This window comes from Hippopotamus amphibius, chromosome 7, assembly GCF_030028045.1.
Source record: "Hippopotamus amphibius kiboko isolate mHipAmp2 chromosome 7, mHipAmp2.hap2, whole genome shotgun sequence".
Taxonomy (NCBI): domain Eukaryota; kingdom Metazoa; phylum Chordata; class Mammalia; order Artiodactyla; family Hippopotamidae; genus Hippopotamus; species Hippopotamus amphibius.
Genome location: NC_080192.1, coordinates 8,337,951 through 8,354,450, shown reverse-complemented (window position 1 = coordinate 8,354,450; position 16,500 = coordinate 8,337,951). Strand labels below are relative to the sequence as shown.

The 16,500-nt window shown below is 46.9% G+C and overlaps 1 protein-coding gene across 1 annotated transcript; it reads left to right on the top strand.

Annotated features, from left to right (window-relative positions):
• Positions 1-1,261: 1,261 nt before the first annotated feature.
• Positions 1,262-14,713, top strand: ADSL (adenylosuccinate lyase). Its single transcript, XM_057741196.1, has 13 exons — positions 1,262-1,498; positions 4,192-4,395; positions 6,231-6,275; positions 6,796-6,875; positions 7,673-7,844; positions 8,059-8,105; positions 8,696-8,786; positions 9,206-9,275; positions 9,418-9,565; positions 10,850-10,940; positions 11,558-11,647; positions 12,054-12,230; positions 14,587-14,713. Exons 1-13 carry the CDS (start codon positions 1,328-1,330, stop codon positions 14,671-14,673), a joined length of 1,473 nt encoding a protein of 490 aa, XP_057597179.1. The 5' UTR covers positions 1,262-1,327; the 3' UTR covers positions 14,674-14,713.
• Positions 14,714-16,500: the final 1,787 nt, after the last annotated feature.

The window sequence follows — 16,500 nt, the reverse complement described above, 5'->3', positions numbered from 1 at the left end:
CAACACTGAACTCTGGTGAGAGTTATGAGAGGCCTATATGAAATCCCAGAGGTGAGGAGGGAGAACACTACAGGGGTGGTCCATAGGTTTTTGAGTAAGTCGTGAAAAAATTAAAGCAAAAATAGAAAGGTGACAGGAAAAGAAGTTATTGTCAAAGACAAGATCTTGGAAGTCTTGAGACCTAATCAGGAACTTTTAACATCCCTGAACTATTATGGTTACTGGGAAAGGGGCTGTTCACCTCAGCAAACAGCTGAGAATTCAAAATGGACCTCCCCTTATAGTGAGACCCTCAGAAACAGGCACTTTCAAAGCAGCATAGGACCTGGTACTGCAGCACAAAGGAAAGGGTACCTTTGAATCTGGTAAGGACGAGGAGCTTGGAGCCTACCCCCCCACCCCCAACTCCTAGCTCTTGCCCTTCTCCATGAGCACGCTCAAGACACTCAATATGCCATGCCTTCTCTTTGTCATCTGCAAAATGGGGACATAATAATGGCTAGCCTTTACTGAGCACTGACTCTGCACTGGAGGGGACAGTTGTATTATTTCAATTAATAATACCTGAACAACTCAGGATCCTCACATGGATGTAATGAGATCACGTGTAAGGAGGCACGCAGGACCATGCCTGATACCTAGCGAGACCTCCATAAACGTTAGTGGTTTTATTATCAGCGGCCAACCCGAGGGAAGAGTGGGACCACGTGGGCCCTAGGTGGGCGGCAATGAGAGGGAGGCATTGCAGAAAGGGGGCGGGGTACCTTCCCTGAGCCGCGGTGAGGCCCGGCACGGCGTGTGCCGGGAGCTACACAGCGCAGCGGCTCCACTCATTAGCTGGGTGACCCTGAGCAAGTCGTCAGCTTCTATGTGTCTCAGTTCCGGCGCTTGCTGAAATCCACTGGGCACCCAACAGATGCCGATCTCCCTTAGGCATCTTCCTTTCCCCGCGGAAGCGCGCCGGGGGCCGGGCGGGCGGGGGGGTGGGGGGCGACAATAATAGCAAACAGTCGTCACAGCAGTCTCAAAGGCGGGTCTTAATGCACGTTTTTCAGATGGGGAAACTGAGAGCAGAGCTGCTGAGGAACGTACGAAGCGCTAATCACGTTTCTTGGTAAAGCGACAGAAACCCCTCGACCCTCAGCACCGAATCGCCGACACCGCAACGTGGAGGACTCGGGTCTCTGGGAACGCCGGGGGCGGGGCCGAGTGGAGGAAGTCCCGCCCGCGTGGAGGAAGTCCCGCCCGCGTGGAGGAAGTCCCGCCTCCAGACATCCGCTTCCACCTGCGCTGGCCCTGGCGGCTCCGGTGGGGTCGCGTGTGCGGGATGGCGGCGGGGGGCGACCCTGGCGGGCTGGCGGCGGCCTGCGGACACGACAGCTATCGCTCACCACTTGCCTCCCGTTATGCCAGCCCGGAGATGTGCTTCGTGTTTAGCGACAGGTACAAATTCCGGACCTGGCGGCGGCTGTGGCTGTGGCTGGCGGAGGCTGAGCAGGTAACACGCCCCGGGGCCGGAGGCGGGCCCGACCCCGCGTGTGCTGGGCTGGGCGCCGAGCCGCCGGGGGCAGCTGCCCGGCTCTTCTCGGCCGGGTGTCCGCTTTCCAGAGGAGCTGCGGCTCCAGGAAGGCCAGGGCAGGAGGCCCGGCAGCCGCCACCTGTTGCCTCGCATGTTTTAACCGTCGAGAGTTAGAGACGCACAGGGGGCGGCGAGAAGTGCGGCTCCGGTTTCTGGGAGCACGTCGGGGCCGTTCCTGCAGGAGGACACCGCCGCGCTCGTCCGTGCCCTGTGCTCGTTTCTGCGCACATCTTTCCCCAGTGAACCCATCGACACTTGGCGGGCTAGGTGGTGGTCTCCCCACACGGTACAGAAGGAGACTGAACCTGGATGATGACCCAGCGCGTTATTTGCTCCTAACCCTCAGTAGCGGAACCGGGTGTGACCCTGTGTCCCGTGCAGAGCCTGAGCGCTCAGCCGCCTCTCCACCCACGGTGCCTCGGGGTAGTCAGACACCGGACTGTCACTACAAAACCCACGTTTCCCAGGCCACCGTTTCCGCTGCACTCGACCGCCTTTTGCCTCTGGGGAGGGAAAGTCAGGGGTTATTAGACGAGATCGATGGTTTCTCTTTTAAGAGCTGCACGTAGAGCTTTTCAGCTCAACGATTTCAGAAATAGCCCCAGACCGGCCTTCGCAGAGGAGCCGAAGGAATCTGAAGGGGATCCAGAGAGCTATAAAGTTTCAGAGGAAAAGGCCACAACAGCAAGATGGCCGTACCCTCCCAAATGCCATTTAGTAAACCTGGAAACGGTCTGAGTACTTGCCTAGGACCAAGGTACACGGTCCTCAAACATGAAACTTTCTTCCTAGATTTTCCCCCCTTCCTATCACCCTGCTCAGGAAAATAAAGTAGCACATAAATACTAGCAGGCATTTCTACGGTGCCTGCTGTGTGTGTGCCTGGCAGTTTGAAGACCTTACGAAGAATAGCATACTAATCCACAAAGCACTTCTTCATAATAAATACATTATTCCTGTTTTACAGAGGATGGAATGGAGGCACAGAGATTTCATAAACTGGGCTCAGATAACAATAGATAGTAAAACGAGGACCTGAAGTGTGTTGTGATTTGTTGTGTACTAGCATGGGCATGTGTTTTCTGTTTTATTTGGTACTCCATGTAAATGAGGGTGGTGGCACGCTACGATTTTGCCAGTCACCATAGCTAGTAAAAGCTTCAAGCTGGGATTGAAATGTAGAGCCTCAATATGTGTTCTTTCCTCTGCCCAGTCTACATATTGCCTGAAATGCATTCAATTTTGATACCTCCTGAGTTTGGATTATCTGTTAGCTAGGGTGTCAACATTAGCAGCATAAAGTACATAATAATTTAGTAATTAAAAAAAAAAACCAACACACTTGGGGATTGAGAGATTAGGAGAAGTGTAGAAAATTAGGAGTAGGGAATGAAGTTTGACAAGACATGTTGCTTCGGGGTAGGAAGCAGTTTGACCACGCTGCCCTCTGCTGCTTTGCTTTGGGAGGAGCCCTGAGATATCATGTCTAATGACTAAAGATCCAAGGCAGCTTGGCCAGATGTGGCTAGTGTGACTGAGGAACTGAATTTTTACTTTTTTCTTTTTTTTGGCTGTGCCAAGCGGCATGATAGTTCCCCCATCAGGGATTGAACCTGCGCCCCCTACAGTGGGAGTGCCAACTCTTAACCAGTGGACCGCCAGGGAAGTCCTGAGTTTTTACTTTTAAGTTTTCACTAGTTTAAATGTAAATAGCCACATCTGACTACTAGCTACCATCTTGGACAAGGTAGATCTTAAGATGTGAGCTCCTTCCCAGGGCCAGGCCTTGGGACTTTCAAGTGAGGTTTGGATAAATTTCATCAATGTACATATTCAGAACTTGGTTCCAGGGTTCAGAGCTGCCTGTGGGCTGCCAGCTGTTTTTTGTTGGCCTGATTTTTTCAGTGATGGATGAATGTAAGATGTTGATGTGTTTATTTTCTCATTAGTATCTGCTGGAATTGCTTTTAGTTGCACTGAATTTGCTGCACATAATTTGTTGGCAAAGCTACTAACAGCATTCCTGCTTTTGGTTTCTCTGACTAAATCCATGTAGATCAAATGTAAAGCTGTGGCCTGGATCCCACACTTTGGGCACGTAAGTGCCGAGCACTGAAAAGTAAGCAATAAATACCACAAAACTCTCCTCTCAGAGAGTATATACATTCCAGGGGGAGAGACAGGCTAACAGATTTGTAAAAATGTCCTGTGGTGATAAGTGCTGTAAATAAAACCAGGCTAAAGGGATAGAGAGTGACACAGAAGAAGGGTGTTTCACATTAAAATCAGGGAGGACCTCTGAGGAGTTGGTATTTGAGCCCAGAGACCAGAACCTGTGAGGGAGTAAGCAGAGATGTAGGGGCAGAGGGAACAAAAATCAAGATTACATTGTTGTGTATATTGGTGTTTACTTAGAATATAATTTACCATGATTCATTTAGAAAGTTGTCTCTCCTTCCCATGTCCTTTTAGTTTAGTTGCCCCAAGTTTTAGTTTAAGAATTGGAAGGTAGGGCATAAATGTTAACATGAATCAATTTTTTTTCAGTGTCATTTCAGTTCAAATAATGGTGACACAAGAAGTTATTTTACTCTATTTTGCCCCTTCTGCAGACACTGGGTTTGCCTATCACAGATGAACAAATCCAGGAGATGAAATCGAACCTGGACAACATCGACTTCAAGATGGCGGCTGAGGAAGAGCAGCAGCTGCGACATGATGTGATGGCTCATGTGCACACGTTTGCCCACTGCTGCCCCAAAGCTGCTGGCATCATTCATCTGGGTGCCACCTCCTGCTATGTTGGAGACAATACAGTAGGAGCCCATGTTGTCTTGTTTCCACTTAGGACTCAGTCTTCATAATGCATTTATAAATTTTCTTTGATTTTGTCCATTTTAGGAAGTGACTCCATAGATCTTAGAACCTCAGTGCTCAGGAATTTTCTGCTTTTGGTATCCTTCCAAACTAAACTACAAGCCCCTAATGACCTCCATAAAATGAGATGTGCAGAGACTGCCTACACATTGGTATGCTGGACTTAAGCCGAGATCTTAGCATTTTAGTGGCCAAAGTAGTTTTCCAAAGGAATTTTCTTTCCAAAGTCCTTTTAACTCTTTGCTGAGACTTCTGAAAAAAAAAAGAAATAATTGCATTATCATTCTTAAATCCTTTAATTAGCAAAAGCCCTTGATAGTCAAACATGAGAGAGTAACAGCAAGCATTTCCCTAAGTTGGTCGGCGCCCAGCACTATTCGAAGCACTTTGTATGTACTGCTTCATTTTTTCTTCATAACAAGCATAAGAGATAGTTGCTGTTATCTCCATTTTTAAGTAGCTTTATTGAGGTATAGTTTAATACCATAAATTTACCCATTTTAAATGTACAGTTCACTGAGCTTTAGTAAATTTATGCAGTCAGCCAGCCTCACCCCACTCCAGGTTTGGAGTTCACCCATCACCCCAAGAAGTTCTCTCTCGCTTGTTTTTTTGTTTGTTTGTTTTCTCTCACTTGTTTGCAGTCAGTCCTCACTCCTGCTTCCAGTCCCAGACACCCACTGACCTGCTTTCTGTGTCTGTAGTTGTGCCTTTTCTTGAAATTCCATATCAGTGGATTCAGAATATGTAGGCTTTGGCTTTATTATCCCCATCGCCACAGATGAGGAAGCTTAGAGGTTGAAGAACTTGCTCTAGGTTTTGCACCTGGAAAGGATACAGGCCTGGGTAGTGGCTCCAAATCTCTGCCCTTAATCACAGTGCACCTATGGGAATAGACGTTAGAATCCAGATACATTTCCTGTTTAGAAAGAAGCCAGTAATTTTTAAGTTGCCCCAGATGACATTTCTTTGTCTAAAGTAGTACGTAATTAAAGGCATCTGTGTGTAATTGGTGAGTCAGATAATGGGAGAACAGTCCTCTAACTTGGAGTATCCTTTTTAAAAGTATCCAGAGTATAGTTGAGCTCAGCAATTACTGTCTCATAAGCATGTGTTGGAGTTGCCTGCAACACTTACATCTCCTAACTCCTCCAAGAACAGCTTTAAATTTCCTAAACCTAGATCTTCCAGTTCATGCCTTTGTTGTTGTTGTTGGCAATGACAGCCATGAAAAAAGGGGAGTGGAAACTAATGGAACGTGCCCTGTGGATTCTTCTCAGAAACTCAAATGCTGTTCTCCGGGAAGATGTAAACCCCACTGACCTGGACATCTTTGCCATATTCACGATGGGGCTTGCCCCGTACCATTTTCCAGTTACATTAGGTACCACATAAGTAGGGCTTTATAAGTATAAAGGCTTTATGCTTGTAGATTCCAGTAGCACTGCTCTCTAAGTAGGTGTGCTTTTAAAACAGTAATCAGAAGAGAATTTTTTTTTCTGGCCGTGCCACATGGCATTGTGGATCTTAGTTCCACGGACCAGGGATTGAACCTGCGCCCCCTGCATTGAAAGTGCAAAGTCTTAACCACTGGACCACCAGGGAAGTCCCAAAAGAGAATTTCTGTTAGCATCTTCTGGCTCCCACAGTGTGTTGCTGAAAGTGAACTAGGCAGCTAGCTGAGAAACACAGTTGTGATGCCTAAGAAGTGTTGTATCATAATGTTGTTTGGGCAAAGCTGATTAATGTAAGACCACTGCATTTTCCCTTGCAGGACTTGATTATTCTTAGAAATGCATTTGACCTGCTTTTGCCAAAGGTAAGAAGTTGACAGAAATTTCCTACCGGTCCTAAGATTCCCTGTGACAGGAGGTTGGCATCCCCTTAAGTAAATGAGCACAGTGTAAATCTAAATAAGTTATTATGTTATTGTTTACTCAGATGAATGATCTTAGATCTAATCTGTAGAACTAATTGTCTCTTCTTGAGTAAAGCACTGTGTAAGTTAATGCTTTTTAAAGCATGGCCTTTTACGTGAAGGACGTGTAACCAGCAGCATGTTCCTGGAATGTGTGGGTCAGATTTACGATTTTGTCCTGTTTTTTTTCACAAGTGTGCCGGTGGTGTTAAAACTGTGCAGAAATAATTCGTGACATTTTAGGTGGTCAGCTCAGTTTTTGAATGTTGGTTGGTATGAACTCTTCAAGGCACGTTAAGATACAAAGATGAAAAAATATGGCCTCTGCCTTCCGTGAGCTGGAGGTGTAATTGTATGTGAAACTGTCTCCGAGTTTAGTGCCTGAACTCACTCTCTTTCTCCCACTCGGTCTTCCTCGCAGCTTGCCAGGGTGATCTCTCGGCTTGCCGACTTTGCCAAGGAACAAGCTGATCTCCCCACCTTAGGTTTCACACATTTCCAGTAAGTGAGAGGGTTACCTCTTGGGAATTGGGCTTATTTATGTGCATCCACTCCCATTTATTCCTTCAGTTCTCCCTTCTCTATGGTAACCTCGAGGTGAAAAATCTCAAAACATAAGCACTCGGGGTCCTACACGGAGTGAACTCTATACCTACCTTAAAAGCTATGCTGCTGAGAGAGTAAATCTGATGGTTCATCTTATTGGAAAATACATATACAGATATGTATACAGAAAGTATTCTTTTCTTTTTCTTTTTTTATTTAATAATCTAACACTTCTGGTATCTCCTTTGCCTGCAGGGAGCTCTTTTAGGGGCAAGGAGGAGGTCATTTAAAAAATGAACAGTTATCTTGTTTGTTTACTTGTTTACAGGACAATATGAGCTCTACCGGACAGGGACCCTGTCTGTTTTGTTCGTTGTGGTATTTCCAATACCAAGAACACATTAGATACTTGACAAATGTTTGTTACATGTATATTTCTTGCCAAGGTCTGGGGACAAACAAAACCGACATTGTCTCTGCCCCTGTAGTGCCTCTTGATGATAAAGAAAGAACTGTGCTAGTAGCCCTTTAGTTTTATAACCTTGGAATATTTATAAATGGCACTGACTCTGCTTAACTGTTATTTGCTTAAGCTTTTTAGCTCTTGCTTTGTCTTCACTGATTTCTCCACCTCTTACTTTAATTCTTCCCCTTCCCAGGGCTAACTGTGATTATTAGAAGAAGCAATGAAGGTTTTATGAAATAAGTCATGGGTTTGAGACTTCTGTGTGTTCTCTTTGGGTTGTTTTCAGACCTGCTCAGCTGACCACAGTTGGGAAACGTTGCTGTCTTTGGATTCAGGATCTTTGCGTGGATCTCCAGAACCTGAAGCGTGTCCGAGATGACCTGCGCTTCCGAGGGGTGAAGGGCACCACTGGCACCCAGGCCAGCTTCCTGCAGCTCTTCGAGGGAGACGACCAAAAGGTATTCTGAAGGTGACCTAGGTGACACATGCTTAACCGTGGGCACACCAGAGGCAAAGCCTACCTCTAAGGATGGTAGGAGCAGTTGATCTCGGGATGGGTGGAGTCTGGACTGGAAGGGGTACTGAAGGTGGAAACCTGGACAGGATGACATGTCAAGATATTCTCATAGTAGACACACCTGGATTCCCATAGGGATGTCTTTTCTTTCCAAGGTAGAACAGCTTGACAAGATGGTGACAGAAAAGGCAGGATTTAAGAGGTAGGTAAGTGGGAAAAGTGATGGCCTCCCTGTTAAAAAATGAAAGGTAGCGTACCTCTAGATTTGACCTTAACTTTGGGGGTTTTTTCTTTCTTTGTCCTTCCACCTATTTCTTTCCATCTCTAGCCTGGGTTTTGTTTTCTTATACTCTGGATTCTATTATATTCCTTATAATTTATAAGTAAGAAGGAAGCTATTTAGTTCTGAGTCCAGTAGAATAGCCTTACCCGTGTTGTTGCTGTTTTGTTTTTTACTGAGGGCTTCCGATGGGTTGGTCTCCATCTAGCTGTTTGCATCGAGGGCCACCAGGCTCCCCGCCAGCTCCTTGTTTCAGGCACTTCACTGGGCTGCAGCAGGACAGAGGCTCGCTGGACCATGTTTCCTCCTTGGGTCAGGGCGGCTGTCTGGGTGTCAGTAAAAAGGGGGGGAAGAACGGTTTGTTCCCAGAGCCACTTATCGGCGCAGTCCTGGGCTCGGTGTGACTTAGCACTCCAGTGAGGCGAAGCGTTCACTTAGTCTTTGCTCATTTTTTTTGACACAGTCACATTTTGAAATATTTTCACTTAAGGCTCTTTTCTATTTATTTCTAGGGCTTTCATCATCACAGGGCAGACCTATACCCGAAAAGTAGATATTGAGGTGCTGTCCGTGCTGGCCAGCTTGGGGGCATCAGTGCACAAGGTGAGTGACTGTAGCCGAGGGGGTGTTGGGCACCACGGACAGACCCACCAAGCCTTACACTTCAACTTCATTGTGGCTCTCAAGAGGTGTCAAATATCACTCTTAGCAATTTGGGGCCTGTCAGTGAAGCCTCTTACGGTGTGTTAAAAGGAACGACTAGTTTTATCATTCTCATTAAGTTCATCTTGCCACTGTCTGTGCGCGATATCTCACACAGTATTTCACCAGAACGTCCCCTTGCTCCCCAAACGTGTCATCCCCGCTCTTCAGGAGCCGCGAGGAGTCTCCCTCAGGGAGGGACATGCTGACCTTGAGCTCAGCGGTGGCTCCCAAAGAGCTCGCCTCCTCCGTCCGTCTCGTGCCTGCCCCTGCCCCCGCGTCCCGAGTGTGGCTGATGCCTGTGCCTGTGCCCCCCCCAGATCTGTAGTGACATACGACTCCTGGCACACCTCAAGGAGGTGGAGGAACCCTTTGAAAAACAGCAGATTGGTGAGTGTTGTGTGAGGACCTGGGACCACCACGAGATGCCGGGAGGTTCACGGGCGCATGTGAACAGTTCAGCCAGCAGCATACTTGGCCGCCCACTGGCCCCTGAGGTCTTCCTGCCTTTGCTTCTCCTTTACATGGACAGGCTCAAGTGCAATGCCGTACAAGCGGAACCCTATGCGCTCAGAGCGGTGCTGCAGCCTGGCCCGTCACCTCATGACCCTTGTTATGGACCCGCTGCAAACAGCATCTGTGCAGTGGTTTGAACGAACACTGGATGACAGTGCCAACCGGTCAGTGGAATGGGGGTGTCACATAGAGCAAGTTGTGGGAGGACCTAGAGGGGCCTGGAAGCAGCAGGACGTTACGAACATCTCTGTATTCCCTCCTTGTTCCTAAAGAGCCTGGCGTCTAACAGGAAGGCAGGACTATAGAGCAGTGTGATACGTGTTAGAATCAAAATACATACAGGGTCCTTCTTGGGGCAGAGAGGAGGGAGGGGTGGTGGAGGAGTCGAGGAAAGCTTCACAGAGGAGGTGACGCTTCAGACTTAAGAAATCTAGGCATTTTTTAACATTCGAGACAACATTGGGGGCACGTATAAAGGCACAAAAAGGCAAGAGAAAGAACAGTTTGGGGAGTTACTAGTAGTCGGGTAGCCCTGGCAAGAGATGAGGTGGGACTTGCTTGTGGGTAGTAGCCCGTTTACGAAGGGCCTTCGAGGCCCTGAGAAGGAGTTGAGACACAGCTCTGAAGGCAGGTGGGTGTCGGCGGTGGTGTCTCGGCACAGCAGCATCTTGAGTGGTTACGGGGTGGGTCAGGAGTACTTTGTAGTTACTAATAAGGTGGCAGCATGCACGTGATTTTCCACGTTGTATGTACTCATTTGAAAGCAGATTCACTACTCTCGTTTGCTTGTATTCTGCTGGGATGTCTTGAGAGGAAGTGATCAATAGTTAAAGCCAGCTCTCAGGGTGTGCGCATAATCCAGAGTTCACGGAAATAAAACCTGTGAGCTCACTCGGAAGTCAGCTGTGGACTATTTTTTAGCGGGCTGTGACCCAATCAGCTGTGCCCACTAAAACGCCCTGCGACAATTTGGAGAATCAGTTGTAAGGGGACAGGGAGCTGGTTAGAACACGTTAGGAGGCTACGTTAAAACTCTGAATCCACACTGGCACAGTACCCATGTGGCTGGAGAGGATGTGGATGTAAAGTCGGTGTCACGCGGGCTGGCCGTGGCGGTTGACTGGAGTGAGTGTTAAGATGGCGACGGGGTGCCGGCGCCGTTTCCTGAGGCGGGAGCTACAGGGAGAGGGAGAGCGGGCTGAGGTGGTGAGCCGTGGAAAGTGGCTGAATTCAGTTCTGGGTTTGAGGAACCTACAGATCAGCCAGGTAGAGCTCTCCAAATGGGCATATGGTCTGGTGCTTGGGCAAGTGGTCTAGTCAGGAGTGGTAGATTTCACGTTGGGGTAGTTGAAGGAACTGGTCGAAGTAGTACATCTGGCAGCTTCTTGCGTTTCATGGAAATTGTTATTTGTTTAAAGTGATAACTGAATTGGCTGTTTGTTTTCTAGACGCATCTGTTTGGCCGAGGCATTTCTCACTGCAGATACTATATTGAATACATTGCAGAACATTTCTGAAGGCTTGGTGGTGTACCCCAAAGTAAGAGGCCTCCATTAAAAAGTAGAATATTAGGGAGGGGTTGGAATGTGGGAGGGGAGTTTGACCTTCTGCTCTGGAGTGAGCATGTTGGGGGAGCTCTTCCCAACCAGGGCTCACTCTTCAGGTTGTGACATAAGCTTTAGGGAGCTAAGTCTGTGGAATTCATAGACATGTTTATAGAAAAGGGAAAAAGAAGTACTTTGAATTGGCTTCATTGTCTGCCGGCATGAGCGATCCGCTCTGCTGTGACGGGCAGAGTAGACTGTTCCGTGGCCTGTTTGTAAGTACCTGAGGTAGAGGGGTTTGTTTCCATCCCGTACTCAGCTCCTGAAGGCAGGCCCTGAAACTGAGCAAACTTGAGGTTTTAGGAATCATTCTGATGAAGCAACTTTTAAAAGTTTACTGAAGTCAGCATTCCTTATTTAAAGTCAAAATAATACTCTGGATTATGAGAAAAGTGAAGAATACGGTGTAGTATAAGACAGTCCATTCTGCCCTCTTTCTTCATAGCTTGGTAGTTCGTGTCCCTGCTGTGTATTTTTCGCTCATAGTTGATGTCTTACTGTGCATATGTCTTTGTAACCCAGGGCATCCTTCTTGGTGCTTCATTCTTCCAGGTAATTGAGCGGCGCATTCGGCAGGAGCTGCCTTTCATGGCCACAGAGAACATCATTATGGCCATGGTGAAAGCTGGGGGTAACCGCCAGGTTTGTAACCCCTAGTTCTCCTGGATAAATTGAAAGTACTACACCTTTAGTCCTGCTCTCCTCCCTGAGGAAGGATGGACGAAGGCATTTCTGTCATTACCTTCATTTATGGTATCGGTACAGAACAGTGACCATATTCTGCCGTAGAACAGGCTTATCTTTGAAGGGTGATGGTGTTGAACTCAGTTTATTAAAAAGTGAATTGCTTAATCACTTGTAGAAAGTGTCCTCTTTCAGTGAAGAAATTAGGTCTGAATTTCCACAGGAAATGCTGGGAAGTGGGCAGGATATAAGGGCAGGTGGTGCACAAAGCTTTAGAGGAGGCCTTTGTTCCACCAGCTATAGACAGCGTGGACGTTCAAATGCCTGTTATTAGTAAGCCAACCATACCTCCCTGTCTTCCCAGGATTGCCATGAGAAAATCAGAGTGCTCTCCCAGCAGGCAGCTGCTGTGGTCAAGCAGGAAGGGGGTGACAATGACCTCATAGAGCGTATCCAGGCTGATGCCTACTTCGGTCCCATTCACTCCCAGCTGGACCATTTACTGGATCCCTCTTCCTTCACTGGTCGTGCATCCCAGCAGGTAAGCATCAGAACGCTTCTGTGGTGCTGCGGTCTTCCCCAAATGCCCTCTTTTTACACTGTCGGGCTGCAGAGCCCACAGTACCATCTTTTATATGTTCCTGCTTCATGGGAGGTGTGAAGAGAATGGGGCTACTTAGGAAGAATTCAGAGCAGGTTGCTGGCTAAAACTTAAAGGTTTAGTTGTTTTGAGCTGCCTTAAGTGTTTTGGGGGTTTTTTTGTGTTTTTTGGTTTTTTTCTTTTTGGCTATGTTGGGTCTTCATTGCTGTGTGCAGGCTTTCTCTATTTGCGACAAGCAGAAGCTACTCTTCCTTGTGGTGCGCAAGCTTCTCAGTGTGGTGGCTCCTCTTGTTACAGAGCACGGGCTCTAGGCATGCGGGCTTCAGTAGTTGCAGCACATGGGCTCAGTAATTGTGGCACACGGGCTCTAGAGCACAGGCTCAGTAGTTGTGGTGCACGGGCTTAGTTGCTCTGTGGTATGTGGGATCTTCCCGGACCAGGGATTGAATCCCCTGCGTTGGCAGGCAGATTCTTAACCACTGCACCACCAGGGAAGTCCCTGCCTTAATTGTTTCTCCCTGTGGATTTCTCTGAATTCTCTTTTGGTCTGGAGCCTGTAATGTAATGGACAAAGATTGGGTTTTACTGTCAGGTAGATTTGGGTTCAGTCTTGACTTTCTGCTCTTACTGGCTGTTAGGATAGAGATACATGTCTCATAGTGTGGACGGAAAGGCCTAGCTTGGTGCATAGTAAATATTCAGTAAATGTTTGTCACTTTTCCTCTTGATCTTCTGGAGACTACAAAGGTTAATTAAAAAACATTTATTGAGTGCAGACTAGGTGCTCAGATTGTGTTTGGGTGCTGTGTTTAAATTCTGGTGCTTTATTTTTTATTTTTTTAATTTATTTATTTTTGGCTGCATTGGGTCTTCGTTGCAAACACGGGCTTTTCATTGCAGTGGCTTCTCTTGTTGCGGAGCACGGGCTCTAGGAGCGCAGACTTCAGTAGTTGCAGCATATGGGCCTGAGTGCATGGGCTTCAGTAGTTGTGGCGCACAGGTTCTAGAGCACAGGCTCAGTAGTTATGGTGCACGGGCTTAGTTGCTCCACAGCACATGGGATCTTATCAGCCCAGGGCTTGAACCTGTGTCCCCTGCATTGGCAGGCGGATACTTAACCACTGTGCCACCAGGGAAGTCCCAAATTCTGATGCTTTAAAGATGAATAGATAATCCTTATCTGCAGGGAGCTCAAAATTTAATGGTGGGACTTCCCTGGTGGCGCAGTGGTTAAGAATCCACCTGCCAATGCAGGGGACACGGGTTCAAGCCCTGGGCCAGGAAGATCCCACATGCCACAGAGCAACTAAGCCCATGCGCCACAACTACTGAGCCCTCGTGCCACAACTGCTGAAGCCCGCGTGCCTAGAGCCCATGCTCTGCAACAAGAGAGGCCACTGCACTAAGAAGCCTGCGCACCGCAACAAAGAGTAGCCCCTGCTTGCCACAACTAGAGAAAGCCCATGTGCAGCAACAAAGATCCAACACTGCCAAAAATAAAAATAAATAAATCTTTACAAAGAGAAACAAAACAAGCTGTACGTGCAAGAATTGAGGGAAGGACATCTTTTTTGGGATCACAAAGGAGACAACCCTAGAGCAGTAGAAGTTGGGAAAGATTTCTTGGAAGACATGACATCTGAGCTGAATCTTAAGGACAAGTAGGAGTTACTTCTAGGGAACACCAGGGTGAGAGGAGATAGCAAATGCATGAACATCCAGCATGGGAGGGAGTTGCCAGATTATCAGGTGCCCCAGAAGTAGTTAGGATTTAGAGTAGAAGACGGCGTTCTCATTTATATTCAAGACATTCTGGTGTATTGGATTTGAAGGATTTAAACTGGAGTTTGGGAGGCCAATAAGGAGGCTGCTGCAGTGGGTAAGCAGTTGGTGATGAGGGCTCTGAGCCAAGGCCGCGGTAGATGCACACGAGGCACAGATTCGAGGGCTGTTTAGGATGTTAGGCACTTGGAAGCTGGTTGGATGGGGAGGAGGGAAGAAGCAGTGATGGTTGTAGCTCAGGTGATGGGTGGAGAATGGTGAGACAAACTGAGAGGACACAGCCAGGCTGGTTTGTGGGGCGGGGCAGCCTGGTGGGCCCATAGGGTGAGCTACCTGTGTCTAGGGAGGGATTTCTACAGAGAGTTGAGAAAAATAGAAGCCCAGTGGTGGCATAAAAGTTTGTCAGATTAGGTCTCAGTGTTACAAACTGACATTGAAAAAAAGATTCTCAACGATTCTCAAAACTTAATCTTAACGTTTTCTTTTGTCTTGCGTTTGCTTTCTTCTCTGGCAGGTACAAAGATTCTTAGAAGAGGAGGTTTATCCCCTGTTAAAACCATATGAAAGTGTGATGAAGGTGAAAGCAGAATTATGTCTGTAGAGTTGGAAGAGAATTAAAAAACCATCGTTGGCTTTGTTAACTTTTGTTGCCGAGTCTTAAAAACTGTTACTCTAGTGCTTTATTTTATCTCAAGAATTGTTACCATAAATTAATACAGCACTTTTTTCTTTCCATGGTGTTTTCACATTTCTTAAGTTTCCAGTGCAGAAATAAATTGCACTGTAGTTGGACTCTGTTTTTTACAGCAACACAGATTTGCGTTATAAATGTAGGTTATAGTTTGCACTCTGCTCTTTCAAGGCATATTTTCCAGCTAGTCTAGTTTTACATGTTCACTTGATTGGGAGATAGTGAACAAACTCCTGGTCCTTTCTTCTGAAAGTGGATGTGATCTGGGCCTAGCAAAATAATCTGGATTCAGTGATTCATTATGGCTCATTACCTACATTTCAGCTGTATTTGTTGAGAATAATTAAACTTCGGGCTATGATAAATCCTCTGAGAAACTGATGTGATCATCAGGCTTACTCAGCCAAAGCTGTGCCCAGCTTCACTTGATCTTTGGGTAAGGCTTGTTCATCAGTGAAATGCTGACTGGGTACGTTGGTCTCACCAAGGCATTTGACAGGCTCTGATCCTGATAGCAATTGGCAGCTGACTGAACCAGCGGCAGCCAAAGGTGAGAGTGATCATCTGCCTGGAAGGAGACACTAGTGTTATGCCACAGGCGTCTGTCCTTAGCGCTCACTCATTCTTCATATTTCTTCAGCACAGATGAAAAGAAAAAAAGCTCATTTCTCAGATTTGCGGATGACACGAAACTAGCACAGTTAACCAGCACGTTATTCTGTGAGATAACTAAGATTTCATCTAACAAAAATAGATTGAAACGATGTAGCCTAAATGAAGAAGCAAAAAAGGTAAATTTAAACAAGTTAACCTTAAACTTAGAAGTGGTTGCCAAAGCTACCAGAGTCTCACTGTTCCATACGTGGCTGATGTTCAGTTTTGGACACGTGGTGTGAGGAACAGAGAGAAACTGGAGAGCCAGCCTCCAAGGAAGCCCTTGTCACTTGAGGAGTGGTGAAGGAGTGTTAGGGCTTGTATCTTGTAAGAGAAAACTTGCCGTAGATTCAAATGCTGTTGTGAGAAGGAAGAGTGACGCAGCTGAGACTGTCCATACCCGTGGCTGAGAGTCTGAAGCAGGTTTGGGCCCGGACATCTGAGCTGCTTTGAGTTAGTGCTTCTCCCTCCTCCGGTCACTTGGTTGTCAGGAACCAGAGTGTTATGAGTGAGGGGAGAGAGGCAGCATCGACGCCAGTTGCATCAAATTAAAGGCAGCCCAGGTGAAGAGCTCCACCTATTGGGAAGAATAGGTGATCCTTAAAGCCAAATTCTAGTTCAGCGTGGCAGGCAGGCATGCGCTGCCTGGAGGAGCCACGTGATGTTTCAATTCTTCCAGAAACAGTTTGATTGCTTTGTTAGTCCTCTCTGGTGAGAATCTGGGAGGGATGTTTGAAACTACTAGGTCTAGTACAAGGCACTGTTCAAACATGCAGTCTACTTCTTTCTCTAATACAGGCTGCTGGAGAGGAAGCAGCTACTATCAGTGCATCTGTAATCTGAGAGCTTCTATAACCTACCAGACACACTAGGGATATTGCATACCACGGATTTTAGTTAATACATTTCCTCACAGAAAATAAGGAAATAGATGACAGTCTTGTTCTGACAATTGTGATCTCTAGTGATTGGTGGTTTGGCTGGTTTTTCTTCCTGGGCTATTTGAGTGGGTGGGTTTATGTGTCTTTCCTCTTCCATTTTCTTTTGGTTTTATATGTATATACTTGTGAGATACTCATAAGT

Excerpts from the sequence above, each read along its gene's own strand:
- ADSL (XM_057741196.1), top strand. The coding sequence starts at position 1,328 with ATGGCGGCGGGGGGCGACCCTGGCGGGCTGGCGGCGGCCTGCGGACAC. Across the intron at positions 10,941-11,557 it reads GCTTGGTGGTGTACCCCAAA|GTAATTGAGCGGCGCATTCG; the intron begins GTAAGAGGCCTC and ends TCATTCTTCCAG. Across the intron at positions 11,648-12,053 it reads AAGCTGGGGGTAACCGCCAG|GATTGCCATGAGAAAATCAG; the intron begins GTTTGTAACCCC and ends CTGTCTTCCCAG.